This window comes from Capra hircus, chromosome 21, assembly GCF_001704415.2.
Source record: "Capra hircus breed San Clemente chromosome 21, ASM170441v1, whole genome shotgun sequence".
NCBI classification, from domain to species: domain Eukaryota; kingdom Metazoa; phylum Chordata; class Mammalia; order Artiodactyla; family Bovidae; genus Capra; species Capra hircus.
Window position 1 is genome coordinate 44,570,541 of NC_030828.1, and position 15,913 is coordinate 44,586,453.

The 15,913-nt window shown below is 33.7% G+C and overlaps 1 protein-coding gene across 2 annotated transcripts in view; it reads right to left on the bottom strand.

The window, feature by feature from the left end:
• Nucleotides 1-15,913, bottom strand: part of BAZ1A (bromodomain adjacent to zinc finger domain 1A) — an 87,376-nt gene that overhangs the window by 35,958 nt on the left and 35,505 nt on the right. For both annotated transcript variants that reach the window (XM_018066312.1, XM_018066311.1), the window contains 8 exons: nt 12,990-13,133; nt 11,057-11,158; nt 9,428-9,515; nt 5,974-6,108; nt 5,081-5,180; nt 4,181-4,347; nt 2,033-2,128; nt 1,173-1,311 (listed from right to left, as the gene is read on the bottom strand). In XM_018066312.1, coding sequence (XP_017921801.1) covers nt 1,173-1,311; nt 2,033-2,128; nt 4,181-4,347; nt 5,081-5,180; nt 5,974-6,108; nt 9,428-9,515; nt 11,057-11,158; nt 12,990-13,133 — 971 coding nt within the window. The remainder of the gene's footprint in view (nt 1-1,172; nt 1,312-2,032; nt 2,129-4,180; nt 4,348-5,080; nt 5,181-5,973; nt 6,109-9,427; nt 9,516-11,056; nt 11,159-12,989; nt 13,134-15,913) is intronic.

Genomic DNA, 15,913 nt, shown 5'->3' on the forward strand with positions numbered 1-15,913 from the left:
CATCAGGTAAAGCCAAGTATTATTATTTAAGGCAAAAATCACAAAATAATTTTTAGTAATTACAACAAAATCATAAGCCAAAAATCACTGCATTCAAAGAAAGTCAAATTAGCCTCAGTTGATACAATATTTCATCTAAATTTAAGCCTGAGATGCAAATTAGTCATATATTAAAAATTATAATCTTACTCTAATTTGAGTAATCACACCAAAGATATTATTGTTGTCCCAGTGTTCTCAAGAGCTATGTGGGACATGACTGTTTACCAAATAGTACACATAAGAGGTAATCATCAGCATTAGCTGTAATCCTAATATTGTGTTCAGGTCATAAATGTTTCTCATCTAATTCACCTACCCTAAATGTCTTACCTCAACCAGCGTTGTTTAGACCTTCTTGATCTGTAAGGCACAGTGATTCATGCCTCACCTAGCTCATAAAGAAAAACTAAGGGAAAGTGAAAGCCCTCCTGAAGAATATAGTCGATAAAATAAGAGCGGCATTAAAATTCTTTTAGAATTTTTATTTGGATCTAAAGAAGATTATTTTTCTATTGGTTAGCTAAAAATCTAAAATGGGATCTAAAGCCCTTCTCATACTAACTTAGCTCTTATGAATAATGTACATACAAAGTAACAGTATGTAAGTGCAGAGGAGAAGCAATCACAAGTTAAAAGTTAGGCAGTAATTTATCTTCAAATATGGCTGTCAATCCCTCCCTTCCCTGCACTTACATACCATGCCACCCTCAAGAAATGAGGTCTATTCCTTCACCCCCTTGAATCCCAGCAGGCCTAACTAATGGAATATGGCAGAAGCAAGGCTTGCCAGTTCTAGGCCTGGCCTTTAAGAAAAGTGACAGCTTCTGTTTCCAGCCCCTTGGAGCACTCAGCTGCCACACAGGAAGTACAGGCTACTCTGCTGAAGCGGGACACCATGTGGAGGAACACCGAGGTTCCAGGCATGCATGTGAAGAAGCCACCTTGAACATCGAGCCAGGTGAGCCTTCAGGTGACTCCAGTCCCAGCCACTGTGACTGTAATCGCATGAAGGACCCCAACAGAGGCCTGGATAGCTGGGTCCAGTGACTCCACAGAACTTTGAGAGAGAATAATTTGTTCTTTTAAACCACTAATTTTAGGGTGAACTATCACACAGCAGTAGCACTTGCCTAGGGTCACTCCCTCAGGAAACTCATCTTGAAGATCAAAAAGCTCCCCAAACGCATTAAGGAACTCCAAAACCATCAGAGCATCACCAAAGATTTCAGGAGGTAGTCTAGTTTTCACTGGAGTCGGTTCTGGAAGTTCCTGCAAGATTAAACAATTTATGTAACCATTTGAATTAAACAATTTATATAACTATTTGAATCAAGCACAGAAAATTGTATAAAGACAGATACGATATATTCTTTACCTAAGAACTATTTCACATTTCTCAACCTTGGATGTTCATTATAATCACTTTTAGAACTTTAAAAATTATAGATGCTGTGGCTTTAATTCAACCTTATTATCTTACACTAAATCACAGTCTCTAAATCACTTACTAAATTATTTTTTCTTTCATTCAACTAACAGCATAACTTTAGGTTGAGCTATACTTCTGACTACATCTCCCAGTTACGAGCGACTTCTAACCTAGATTCTGAGGCCAAGGCATAAGCCATATCAGTATGATCTCTAATGTGGTATTTTCCTTAGGATATGGAATAAAATTAATCCACCATCTATTGTCTTAGAAATGGTTCCATGTAAAACGAGATGAATGAGTTTGGTATATTTTGGTTATTTCTGGAGACAGGCAGAATCTTTGTCCAGTAACCATATTAAATGTTTGCCTGGCTTCAGTGGTTACTGGACTACCAAGGATAGCACAGATGACCAACTATTTCCACAGGATAAGAATCATTATCAAAGCTTGTTATAAAATACTAACAATGCTATCCTGGAACTCTAAATATACATATTTGTCTAATTGGCTATCTCCTCTGTTACACAGGTATGTGAAAATCACATAAGGTGCTTATACCTTAAGGTCATCACATTCCATATCTTCTCTGGGTTTACTCCACTGTTTTAAGTATTCCATATACTTTTTCTTTTCTTCACGCAACTTCTCTCTTTCCTAAAATGAAAGGTCAATAAAAATTCTTATTTATAAGGCAGCATCGGCATCACCTCAGAGCTAGTAGGAAACATAAATACTTGTGCCCTACCTAGATCTCTTGAACTAGGAACTCTAGGGTTGGGACCCAGCAATTGATGTTTTAAAATAAGCTCTTTTGGGGATTCTGCTGTACATAACAGTGTTAAAACCACTGATCAAAACAATGCCTATCTGATAGAACTGCTACAAAGATGAAAGATGTTTGACACATAGCAACTCCTGGATAAATATTAATTCAATCTGACCTTGTCTATAGCAGTGCTTTCTCCACTTTAAATCAATTAGATCTCAAGTGAAGAGATAAGAGATTATTAGAGTACCTAAATAACTACCCCCCTTATATTTGTAATACATTAGTTTTCAAGATTCATTTAAACCTAATTAACTGCCTAGAGACACACAGAGCGGACAGTAAGTAACAGCAATATTAGAGTGCAATTGGTGAACGTTTTGCTCAGTTGGTCTTTTGACAACTTTTCTTCTTGGTTCTGGTATTTGAAACTGCAGGATAAATATTGACCCTAAAAAGTCTCCGGTAAAGCAGAATGTAAACAAAATATTTTGTTAAAATTATTTCCAGTAAATATGTTAACTATGTAATAATACATATATTTAATGCATGTTAATATTCTTTCTTTGAAATTTAGCAACACTGAAAGTAAACAGATGTACACTTCTCAAGTTTAACAGAAAACACCTAGATAGTTACAGAATTTAACTGTGCTTTGAGTGGCCCGCTGAAATAAGCCCTCCCTCCGCCCAAATAATCCTTGTAGGGTGTAATAAGATGGGTATTTTCATTCACTGTTGCTAAGAGTATACATAAGTACAACAGATTTGACAAATAAATACCTATGTTCACCAGGTACAGAAAGTTTTTAACATGTTCTTACCCATTGACCTAGTATTTCACTTCTACAAATTAATCCAGAGACACAATCCAAAAACAGGAAAGACTTTTGTTCATAAATTTGAACAAAGTATCCTTGTTTACGAGCAAAAATTTGTAAAGTGGTTACCTGTATCTATTTGATTAAATATTACATGCAGTCACTAAAAATTTCACATTTCTTATTTAGTAGCAGGACAGAATGTTTATAATAATGTTAAAATATATATATACAAAATTATAAATGCTGGACCTTATTCTTTAAGTGCCACAATAAAGATAAGAAATAAATTAATCAAAGTAATAATGCTATTTCTAAATATTACCATTTAGATTACAAGTGGTTTTTATTTTTTTCCCTTGTATTCTATACTTTCTGGAGTAAATACATATCAGACACTCCCTACTTCCACGCAAGGGCCTATCTGAAATAATTCAAGAAACACATGCAATTAAAATGAACAAACATGATCACCTAGGGTACTTGTGGTGGTTTAGTCGCTAAGTCATGTCCGACTCTTGCGACCCTATGGGGTGTAGACCACTAGGCTCCTCTGTCCATGGGATTCTCCAGTTAAGAATACTGGAGTGGGTTGCCATGTCCTTCTCCAAGGGTACTTGTGAATATCCAGAAAACCAATGACAATGATGGACTTCAGAAGAAACCAGCTATAGAATTCTCTAATATCTACTATTAAAGATGATAATAAAAGATTTGCTGAAACAAAGATACTTTATTCTTCAAGGAAAATAAGAACACTACACTAATTCTTAATCCTCATACATTTTATTGTATTTTTCTAACAATGTAGTTTACTTCTGAAAGTTTTATTTCCCTAAATATGGAAGTCTAAACAATGAAGAAAAGCAACATTAGAATTGTACTTTTGAAGAGGCTCTGAGGTATAAAGTCACTCATACATGTTGAATCTTAAATCATTCATTAAATTTTCCAAGGAAAATGGAGATATCCCAATACCATTTATCAGTGCTCTATGCACAACTATAAATGTAAATGGAAGTGATAAAAGAATTTTAAAATTAACCATGAATTTAAATATATAAAGTGTTGAATACTATTTACTATTTGTGGAGAGTATAACTAATATACTTGGATATACCTTTTCTCTTTCTATTTTAAGCCTCTCTTTTTCTTCTTTCTTCTTCAGTCTCTCTTCTTCAACAATTTTCTTTAATTCTTCCCTCTTTTTCTCTTTATCCTCCTTTTCTTTTTTCTTTGCCTCTAGGGCATCTGCTTTTTCTCTTTTTAATTTAGCCTTTTCAAAAGCTGTGGAGAAGATCAGACTTAGAATTGTACACAGAAAATAACACACTTTTTAAATGTAACAAAAGAACCTCAGAAGTATTTTAAGGTTTAAGTGAGATCAAGAGGCACTCACAGAGGGAGTCAGCTGGTGATTAAAATGGGACGAGCAAGTCCTCTCTGTGTAAGACAAACTACTGCTATAGGACAAACACAAACTTGCCTTTGAAAGCCTTGCTACTCAAAGTGTGGCCCTAAGACCAGCAGCAAGGTAGCATCTTGTTGGAAATGCAGAATCTTTTCTCCCACCCAGGCCTACTAATTTAGAATCTTCATTTTAGTAAGATTCCCAAGTGATTCATGTATATAGTCACATTTGGGAAACAATGTTTTATAAGGCTGTAGGAATCAAACAAAAATGGCTAGAAACTGCCAACTTGTGCTTAATCTAGCATTAGGTCAGTTTAACAGAGGATATGTTATACCTTAAAATGTTGTTTTAAGAGATAAACAGAGGTCTCATTTATCAAAGAAATTAATAGTTATCTGAGGGAAAAAACTAATCTTAAGAAAGACAAAACCAGAAATAAGCCATTTTAGAAACATCCCCTACCTAGGCACAGAGAAATACACTTTTCTGAGACAAAAAAAAGTATTAAGAGGGCCGACAACAAATGACGGTGAAGGAATTGGAGACATTTATTAAGCCTCTTCTGTTTGCCAAAATCTTTGGTATATCCTTTACATTAAAACTCACCCAGTGATTTCATTTCTTCTTGTTTTAAAAGTTTGTCTCTTTCTTTAGTAGTTTTGTTCCTATAACCTGCAATAGTCTGTTTATTGGCAATGCTGTCCTCCTAAAAAAAAATAAAAACAAAACACACACATAAAAACCAAGAAACTAAAGTTGTAACCACAACTTTTACAAACTGGTTTCCTTTTTCTTACACTTAAAAAATGAACAAATTTAAAGCCCTCATCAATTATACTTTCTTTATACTAAGGTTTTATTCTAAAATATAATTGAACTTTTAATAACTCTAATTATAGTAACATATAGAATATCAGTTAATTCTGTAGTTCTACAAATCAGTACAAAAACCTCCCAGAAAAAAACAACCAGTAATACATAAGGGGAGCCTTAAAAATATGCATTAGAAAAACAAACAAAAATATTTCAGGGAACTTAAACTAGCTGGAGTCTTAGACATCAAATAAGAAAGAGGCAAAGTAAAGATACGTCAGAGACATTTTTGTAGTCAATATTAAAGATATCAAGTTTATTTTTACTTTCTTTCTTGGGAGATTAAGGTCTCTAGCTTGCTTAACTGTGATATTTTATGTTTTAAATGTTCTTTACATTTCAGTTCCATAATTTATTCCCTATATTTCATCCTGCTTTACATTTTAGTAACTGCTTACATTTCAGTACAAAACCCCTGTGGCATGAGACTCATGTCTAACTCACACCTGAAACTTCTACAAGCCTCACTGCTAAGCAGTTGTCAAAATACAGTACACCCTGTTCTTGTGTGAAGGAAAGTGTTCCTTCCTACAGCACCCAGGGGTGAAGCGAGCCAAACCTTACTCTTAATTTTGGTTAGTTTTATTAAGAATTACTGTGTACTTTTTATCTATTCTCTTATTTACCTGACTAACAGATATTCGTTTGGGAGGTCTCCCTCTTCTTCTGTTAGCGGGACTGAAGATAAATGTGGGTGGATCATCAGGGAAGAAGCAAGAAAAATCTTGTTCTGCTATTTTATATGTTGAAAGAGATGATGGCTTCATTAAAAAAAAAAAGAAGACACAGGGTACAATAATAACACATTAGTAAATCATATATAGAGATAAGCTCTAACATGTCATACGATTACTGTTAAAAACCAGGTCAAAAGCATTAGAATTTTATGTGTATTGTATAGTAACATACATTTTATTTCTTGATCCTTTTAAAAATTACATAATTAATCAGCTTTACCAGGAAGAAAACCAGAATTCGAAGGATTCCTTCACCATAAAATATTCAAGAATGCTTCAACAGTTTCCTGAATTCTAAAACTATCTCAAATTTTCACTTATACAATAATCTTTTTTGTTTGGTTTTGACTAATTTTGTATGAGGCTTTCTAGTAAATAAATAATCCATATATTAAATATTTAAAAATCCACTATATTAAATCAATAAATTTTTCTTAGCCTAACTGCTGAACATTTAGACTTCCCCCTCCACTTTGAAATAATAACTTAAATACTTTTTTATGTATCAAATTTTAAAGCTGGTCTGGATAAAAGCAGAAATATTGATAAACTTCTATAAAGTTTGAACTCAAAATTTAAGTTCATAGAAGTCAACCTCATTTTTACTGTAAGTTGTGTGGTTCCTGGATATCTGCTAAAATCAAGAGTTTCTTTCCTTCTACTTTCATCCATGTCCAACTCTAAACTTCTTATTTTCGATTAGCAATTCTGAAGATAAGTTTTGGTCTAACAGCAAAGATTATCTTCTTTCTTCCTCTCCAAAAAAAATGCTATTTACAGAAATACAGAAAATGTGATGATATAAAATTTTAAGTTATTAATAAAATAGGATTGATTCTACTGGGAATTCAATTTACTATAATAGTATTTTTACTTTTGGTAGAACATAGCTTTTAATACCTAACACAGTAAATGAATAATTCATTAAGATTTCACATTAAATTCCATTAAGATGGCTGTCTACTGTCCCACTTATATAACCTGTGAATATTCCACATGCAGTGTGGGAGCATGATTGGGTTCCACCCCTAGCTTGGGAAGATCCCCCGGAGAAGGGAACAGCTACCCACTCCAACATTCTGGCCTGGAGAATTCCATGAACTGTATAGTCCACGTGGTTGCAGAGTCAGACATAACTCAGCAACTTTCACTTCATAGAGAACAGTACTTTAAGTATGAGTGGATGGTTTCTTCTGAAACACATACCCAAAAAGGATCAAATAGGCTTTAGTATATTAACTGCCAAGGTACCCTTATTCACACACACACAACACACAATAAAAAAAATCCCACATCTTTGTTTTCTTGCAGGTATTCCTAACAACAGTCTACATTCACCATACTGGGTATCAAACTCAGTTGTTTTAAGGGTGTGTGTGTGTGTGTACAAGTATACTAGAATATTCACTAACCATCTTTCACCATACTGGGTATCAAACTTGGTTGTTTTAAGGGGGTGTGTGTGTATGTACAAGTATACTAGAATATTCACTAACCATCTTTCACCATACTAGGTATCAAACTTGGTTGTTTTAAGGGTGTGTGTGTGTATACTAGAATATCTACTAGCTGGGTATCAAACTTGGTTGTCTTAAGTGTGTGTGTGTGTGTGTGTAAGTATACTAGAATATCCACTAACCATCTTTCACCATACTGGCATCAACCTTGGTTGTTTTAAGGGTGTGTGTGTGTGTGTGTAAGTATACTAGAATAGCCACTAACCATCTTTCATTATACTCATAAGAGAAAAATGTTTACTATAACCTTAATTTTTATTTATTTATTAAGTAAAGTTGAACTTTTCAAACTTATTGACTTTATTTTCCTGGGTGAAAACGTATGTCTGTCATCATTTTTTCCTTATTTGGGCTATTTTTGTTCGCTGATATGGAAGAAATCTTATAAAATTAGGTGAACTGGCCAACTGGCTATTTATGATACACATAAGCGGCTATATTCATTGACTGTCTATCAAATGTCAGGCACTGTTCTAGCCATTTATCACAAGTGTCTAAATCATCAGCTTTTTTAAGCATCATTTTACATGACCACCTGTTCAATACTATAGACAGAAGAATGCTTAAATCATGTTCTCTTATCAAGACAAATACTTTAAAAATTCTTTCAGATGATCTTACATGTTTTCAAGTTTTATATTTCATCCACTGTAAAATTTGATCATGTCTATTTTTCTAATGGAGTACTCATGTTTTATAATTGATTTGAGCTCCTCAATGTATTCACTGAAAGTATCTTTCTTCCAGCACTTGCCCTTCAAATCTGTTCATGACATTTTTAATCCTACATAAATTCATATTGTCAAATCAATCTCATCTTTGGTATTTCTTTTCTATTGCTCCACCTAAGTATTTTAGCATAAATAACATTAAGATTTATTTTATGTCCTTTTTATTTTTTGAGGTAGACCCAACATTTTTCCAAATAGACCCAACTATTTTCCAAGTAGTTAACCAAGTATCCCAGTTCTATTTATCTTTGTCTCTAGATATGTGAAATACTATTTTTAAAATAAATTCAAATACCCTTTTCCTTCATATATTTTCTTTTGATGTAATATATACATATGATGAAATGCACAAATCTTAGGCATACAGTAACTGACTTTTGACACATGCATACATTTCTCTAATCCATTCTATTGTTTTACTTAATCTCTCTCTCCCAATATAAGTATTTCTCATTAAAAAAAATTAGTTTTAGTTTTATCATTTAACTTTTTACTTGTACAATATGAGGTTTCTAAACTTGATTTTTTCCCTCTAAATAGTTATTAATGAAATATAATCTATCTGCTTAATATTGGTCTCTGAGATTCTTTTTATTATACATATTATCTTCTTACCTATGGGGATCTATTTTAGCATTGTTCTTTGAATCTGTTTTTCTGAGCCAGTATTATACTATTAGAAAACTCTAATTGCCCTACCCATTCACCTTTATTTTGGCTGTGCAGCTTGTGGGATATTAGTTCCCTGACCAGGGATTGAACCTGAGCCCCCTGTAGTGGAAATGCAGAGTTCTAACCACTGTACTGCTAGGGAATTTCCCCCATAGTTTTCCATCTACTCTCATCAATCGGGGTTGACCTTTTTATACAAGGAGAACAGTGGAAGTAACTGAGGCATCTAGCATCTCTAGCAATTGCATATAAACAGTATTTAATCCAGTGAATACAAAGGAAATTATCAAAAACTGGCTCCAGATAAAGAGCTATTTTCAAGCAACTTCGGAGTAACATTTCTGCAACGTTACAACCTTATAACACTACTCATTTTTATCTTTCTTCCTTCTTTTCAATAAATAATATCACTATTCTAACTACCTTAATTTTAATGACTCCATCTTGTGGTTCACAGTGTTGCTTCAGAAAAAGCTTTAGTTTATCACGAGAAAATAGGTGTTTTCTCCGGCTATATGGAAAGAGGAGGAGAAAGAAGAAAGTGTTAATATGCAAGAATTCAATCTGAGCTCCATAATCTCTTTAGATCCATAATTAAATTTCAAACCTAGGAAAAGAACATTTTCCAATAGTATTTATAAGTTACAAGAAACTTATATAGAAGTATTTACATTACTATTTCATTAAACAAAAAAGATGGAGAGAATATATATATTTATATGTAACGAAGCATTTATGTAGAATGTTATAAGATCTACTTGAGTGGATCTACCATAAAAGTCTATTTCAAAAACAGTATATGCATTTGTTGCTTGGGAACCACTTAGAAATCAAATAAACCTCAAGGAAAATATACTACACAGAGTAAACCAAATTTTATAAAATTAGATGATCATCCCTATAAATATTACCATTAAAGTTCTTAACATAATCAAAATTCACAGACTACCATGTATCACATAGTGCTACATAAACCAACATTCAAATGGATATTGTGAACAGAAGTGAACATGGGTTTTATCAAATCATAAAATATTTTGTATTTAAACTTCATATGGCAACCAGCAAATTCATGAGATTAAAATTAAAGAGTTAGAATGATTAAAGCTTTAAAAATACACCATTTTTCATTTTCCTTAGGCCCCAGTTGAAAAACAGCAACCACAATAGTGCCATCACCACACACAGAAGACAAAAAATAAACATACAAGTATTTCTAGAAAGGTTCTGGAAAGAAAGCAAATATTTCAATTGAATTTAATGTATTCCTTTTAAGAAAAAGCTAAAAGTTTCTATGAGTAAACAAACAATATAGGAGTTCTTAAGTAGTGGTCCTCCCCAAAATATGTATTTTTTCCTAAACTATAGGAAGGACTACATGAAAAAAAGGTCTAAAAAAGGAGCCCAGCACCATATACCAGCTGAGAGTAATTATCTTTTGACTGTTAACTAAATATCCTAGTCCTCAACAAATGTATTGTTCTACATGGCACCTATTAGCCATTTTTTAAATAAAATTGAAATAAAAACTTCAGTTCTGCACTATTACTAGCCACACTTCCACCATACTAGATAGTACCCATAAAACCTTTCTATTACTGAAGGAAGTCCTCCTTGTCAGAGCTACTCTATCATGGTAAGGCTACCTTACAGGAATATTACTATCTCTTTTATTATAGGAATAGTATTATCATTTGATGCTAACAAAGAGCTGCAAGTCAATTAAATCTTCTATTATCAAGCATAACTTTCCCATCTTATAATCTCTGGTTCACCAGTTAAGAAGAAAATGAGTTAATAAGACCGTAATTGATCTAGCAGAATTATATTGAAAAGTATAAGTCAAAAATTAAATAAAAATGTGAAAAATATTAAATACGGGGTTACATTATATAAAGAACATATTTTGAGCTAAAAGCAAAAAAAAAAGAAAAAACTCAGTAATGAATAAGGAAAACACTGGTCATCTCAACTATACTATTCATTAGCCCATAAACTGAACAATATAATTATTCTACTTTAAGCCAGCATAGAGAAGATACAGAATTTTACCTGATTTGTGTTGCCTTAACAATAGCACACTCATACAATTCTTTTTTAGTGGGTTGCACCTTGTACTTGAATAATAAGGGATCGATTGCATCTTTTTTCTTTCTAAAAAAAGCAAAGATACGATTAAGTTAATAATTTGTTTGGAAACAAAATATTTTAAATGAAATCTAGTTTTGAAAAACATACTGTAACAGAATTTAATGCATAATTATGATTTTATGTTACTGATATGCCTCACTATTTTATTAGCCAAAATAGTACAAAGTGCTATTTTGTTAGATAGATACTTTAATTGCTCATTCAGTAAGTTTTCCTTGAGTGAAGAAATTAACTACAGATAAATAAGCAGAATACCCAGTTTAGGTTAGAAAAATTTATAAACAAACAAACAGCTCTGGATTTACTTCTTGTTAGATTTACTTTCTTCTTCATAGCCATGTAGTCCAAGAGCAAAAGTGGAGATATTATAGTTTACCTTGTTTCATGAACTAGCAAAAGGCTACACATTTAATTCCCACCCCCACCAATTTCTCATTTTTCCAGCCCTTTGAGGGTACATTCATTCATTCATCCATCCATCCATCCACTAACTAGTTAAGAGCCTACAGTGTGCCAAATACTAATAAAGATTAAGGATTCAGTGGTGAGCAAAATAGAAATACAGTAAGGAGACAAACAAAATACACAACAGGGTAGGTGGTTAACTGCTATGGAGGGAATAGGGTACAGAGTGAAAGGCTCCTATTTCATATAGGGTGATGGTCCCCAATAAACGGACCAGGTAGGCCTTCCAAAAAGTTGACATGTAAGCAGGGATCTGAAAAAAATGAGTGAGCAGCTCATGAGAAAAACGTTGGGGATATGAGTTTTTAAAATAAGAGAGAAAGAGTGCGTAAAGGTCCTGACAGAGAAGCACGCATGGTTTGCACAAGCAGCAGAATAAATAGGGAGAAAAAAAAGAAGGTCTAGTCAGAGAGGTAAAAGCAGGGACAGATGATGGGGTCACCATGAAGGGCTTTAATTTTACTCTGAGTAAAGACACCAGAGGACTCTGAATACTGGAGTGATGATGATTTAACTTAATACTTCTGAAGGATCATCTTGGCTGTGAACAGGGGGATAGAGTGAAAATAGGGATATCAGAAATCTGCAATGCAATAGACTAAATGGGAAAAAATGTTGGCAGGACAGAATAAGATGGTAGTAGAGAGAAATGGTTAGATTCTAGAAAAGGTGCCTCTAGAATGCCAGTGTAAATGTAAAGGGGATATAAGTGGAGGTTATAGAGAAAAAAATGATATGAAAGGATGATAAGGAGAAGCACTGGGCAAGGAAAGTAAGATACAAAGTGATACGAATACAGTACACACACTGCAGAGTCAATCTATCTGGATTCATATGACTTTCTCCGGGAACACTCAGCTGACCAAAACTGTCAACTGACTGAATTTCAGAGTTAGTTTCTTTACTACCTGCACTATAAAGTGAAACATAAAGCTCAGAAAGTTATAGTTTCTTTACTATATACACCATAAAGTGAAAAATAAAGTACAGAATGAATTTTTCCAAGTAAACAAAAGTGGAATGTATAAGTGAATGAAGTGAGCTTCAATTGATCTTCAATAGCTGACTAGAGTTAACTAGGTAAATTTCAACTTTGCAAACTCTAACATGTGTTGTTGAATCACATGGTTTAGATGCACAGTATATACCAGTGTATGGCTAGAAAGAAGAAAAACTTACTTCAATGGGTTACCAGTACTCAATCTGACATACATACATATATAACATATACATTTGTTTATTTATTTAAGCTGTGTGTGGCTTATGGGAACTTAGTTCCCCAACCAGGGATTGAACCTGGGCCCCTGGCAGTGAAAATGTGGACAGCCAAAGAATTCGTACATTTAAAAAGTTGATAAAAATCGCTTACCCATTTTGAAAAGAACTGTTTTGTGTTTCTGAATCATCACTATCACTGATGACAATAGTTTCTCCATCTACACTGCTGACATGTCCATTAGCAAAACCATTCTGGTGTGACGGAGGAAGGACTTCCAAAATCCTACACTGTAATCTGAAAGAAAAGAGGACATTTAAAAATATAAGTCATTTGATATTTTACAATCAAACATTTCAGAGCAATCTATTTTGAACAAGTAAAAAGTGATTTTGCAGAAACTATGGCTGATTAATATAACCAATTTAGTACAAAAGAAAACCGTCAATTTAAGAAACAGCCAATTTAAGTGAAGGTTAGCTACAATTTAAAACAATACAAACTTATTTTAAAAGTCAGTTTATCAAGATTCTTAGCAATTATATTTATCACTAAAGTTTAGAAAATCAATTACTGCATAATATCTCATTCTACAGATTGGTATTATGAGAGTTTTTTTTTAAGCATTCAATATTTTAAATTCTGAAATTCTCCTGATCATAACCTTTCTCATAGTAACATTTCGTCTTCCCTTACCTCTGCCTGATGTATCTGGATTTTATGGGCTGCAATTTCAGACTCACTCACCACAACTGAAATAGTCCTCATTTTTACTGTGCCAATTTTCAATTGATAAGTAATTTAAACTTGGTATAGCCCTACAATTGAACCTTATTCAGCAAAAAATAGGAATGAAATACTGATGCATGCTATAGTATGGATGAACCTTTAGAACATTATGGTAAATTAAGAAAACAAGACTGAAAAGGTCCCATTTATATGAAACATTCAGAACAGGGAAAGTAGATGAGTGGTTTCAAGGAACCTGAAGGTAAAGGGGAATAAGGGAGAAAGTGAAAGAGGAGTGTAATCAGCAGTGATTGCTAGTGAGTATAGGCTTCCTTTGTGGAGAGTTCTAAAATGTTCTAAAATTAGTTTGTAGTGATGGTTGTACAATTCTATGAATATACTAAAAAACCACTGAACTATACACTTTAAATGGGTGTCTTTTCTGGTATGTGAAATATATCTTAAGTTGCTAAAAAACAAAAGTCACAAGTAATAGCAAGGTTTAGGTGGTGCAGAGAGTAAAGAATCTGCCTACAGTGCAGGAGACCTGGGTTCGATTCTTGGGTTGGGAAGATCTCCTGGAGAAGGAAATGGCAATCCACTCCAGTATTCTTGTCTGGAAAATCCCATGGACCGAGGAGCCTGGCAGGCTACAGTCCATGGGGTTGCAGAATCAGACTGAGTGACTAACACACACTAACTGAAAAAAAAAAAGAGAGGGCATTTCTGGAATTTTATCTATGGCACCTCTACAAGTCTCAGGCAATCCAAGGTATTAACTAAGAATATATAAGGCATATATACACTTACCAATGGGATAAACCCCTAGTCTCTGAGAAACAGTGGCTCAAAATTAGACACTCTACTCACTGTATCATTCATTTGGTTATACCATACCATAAGCAAGTTATGATATATTGTGGGCATTCTTAAAGCTGCCTGTCCACTTAGCCCTCCTCTTCCAGGAACTTCATTCCCTCCACACTCCATCTTTTTAATAGTAGAGCTGACATGCTTCCACAAGACCCTGGCCAGAGTCAGTTGCTACCCAGAGGGTACCTTTTTTCTGAGTCAATATATCTTTTCCAAGATTTAAACATTTGCAATCAAGAAAGTAAAAATCAGCTCCTCTCCCATCATGGAATCTGTACGATGTAAAATTCCAGGGCTGCCAGCAGCCATGTTTTCTGCCATGTGCAACAGGTCATTGTGCAGTGAGAGAAAAGAGGAGAGACAGCAAGGGTTCTAGAGGCAATTTGTTCCCTTATTCTTGCTGCATCTAGCCCAATCTCAAGTTTACTTGTTTATAATCTTTCCTTTGATCCTATAAACTGATAATTTGGCCTTTTGCCTACATTTTCAAAATAAAATGTTGTATTTATAGTAAAAATAGAAGCACACAATTCCAGAAAGACAGTTTATTTAGAGCTGATTCATTTTGGGAAGCTGATTGATTTTTACAAGATAACTGAACTTATTTTCATTAATGTAAATTTTAGCATATGCTTGCTTATATTTTCCTTTAGGAGAACATTAAGTATCCCCAACAAAATCTAATATTGCTATTTGTTGTTGTTTCATCACTAAATCATGTCCGACTCTTTTGCAACCCCATAGATTATACCCCACCAGGCCCTTCTGTCCATGACATTTCCCAGGGAAGAATACTGGAGTGGGCTGGCAGAGGAAATCAACACCATGGATTCTCTGCTAGGAATTTTGCACTGTACACAAATAGAAGAACCCTGAGGTTTAAGAATCAATAAAATATAGACTATGTGGGTGACTACAAAACCCTCAAGCATTTTATCTTCCTCCCTCAATTCATTTCAAGCATCATATATGACTCCTTACTAATCAAATTCTAAAAAAGAACTGAGGAAAGACTCAAATTATTAAAACCAGAAGTAAAAGTTGGGAAAGATTATAAGAGAATACCATGAACTATATGCTAACAAACTGGATAACCTAGATGAAATGGATAAGTTCTTAGAAGCACACAAATTGATTTAAGAAGAAATAGAAAATCTAAATGGATCTGTAACTATTACAAGGGCTGAATCAGTAATCAAAAAAGGCCCAACAAAGAAATGTACAGGACCAGATGGTTTCACTGGTAGGTTCTACCAAACTTTTAAAGAATTAATACTAATTCTTCTCAAAATCTTCCAAAAGACTGAAAAGGAGAGAACAGTTCTTAACTCATTTCCTAAGGCCAGCATTACCCTGATACACAAACCAGACAAAAGAACAAAAGAAACCTTAAAACTAAAAACAAACAAAAATCAAACTAACTAAAAAATGGGCCAAGGATCTAAACAGACATTTCTCCAAAAAGGATACAAATG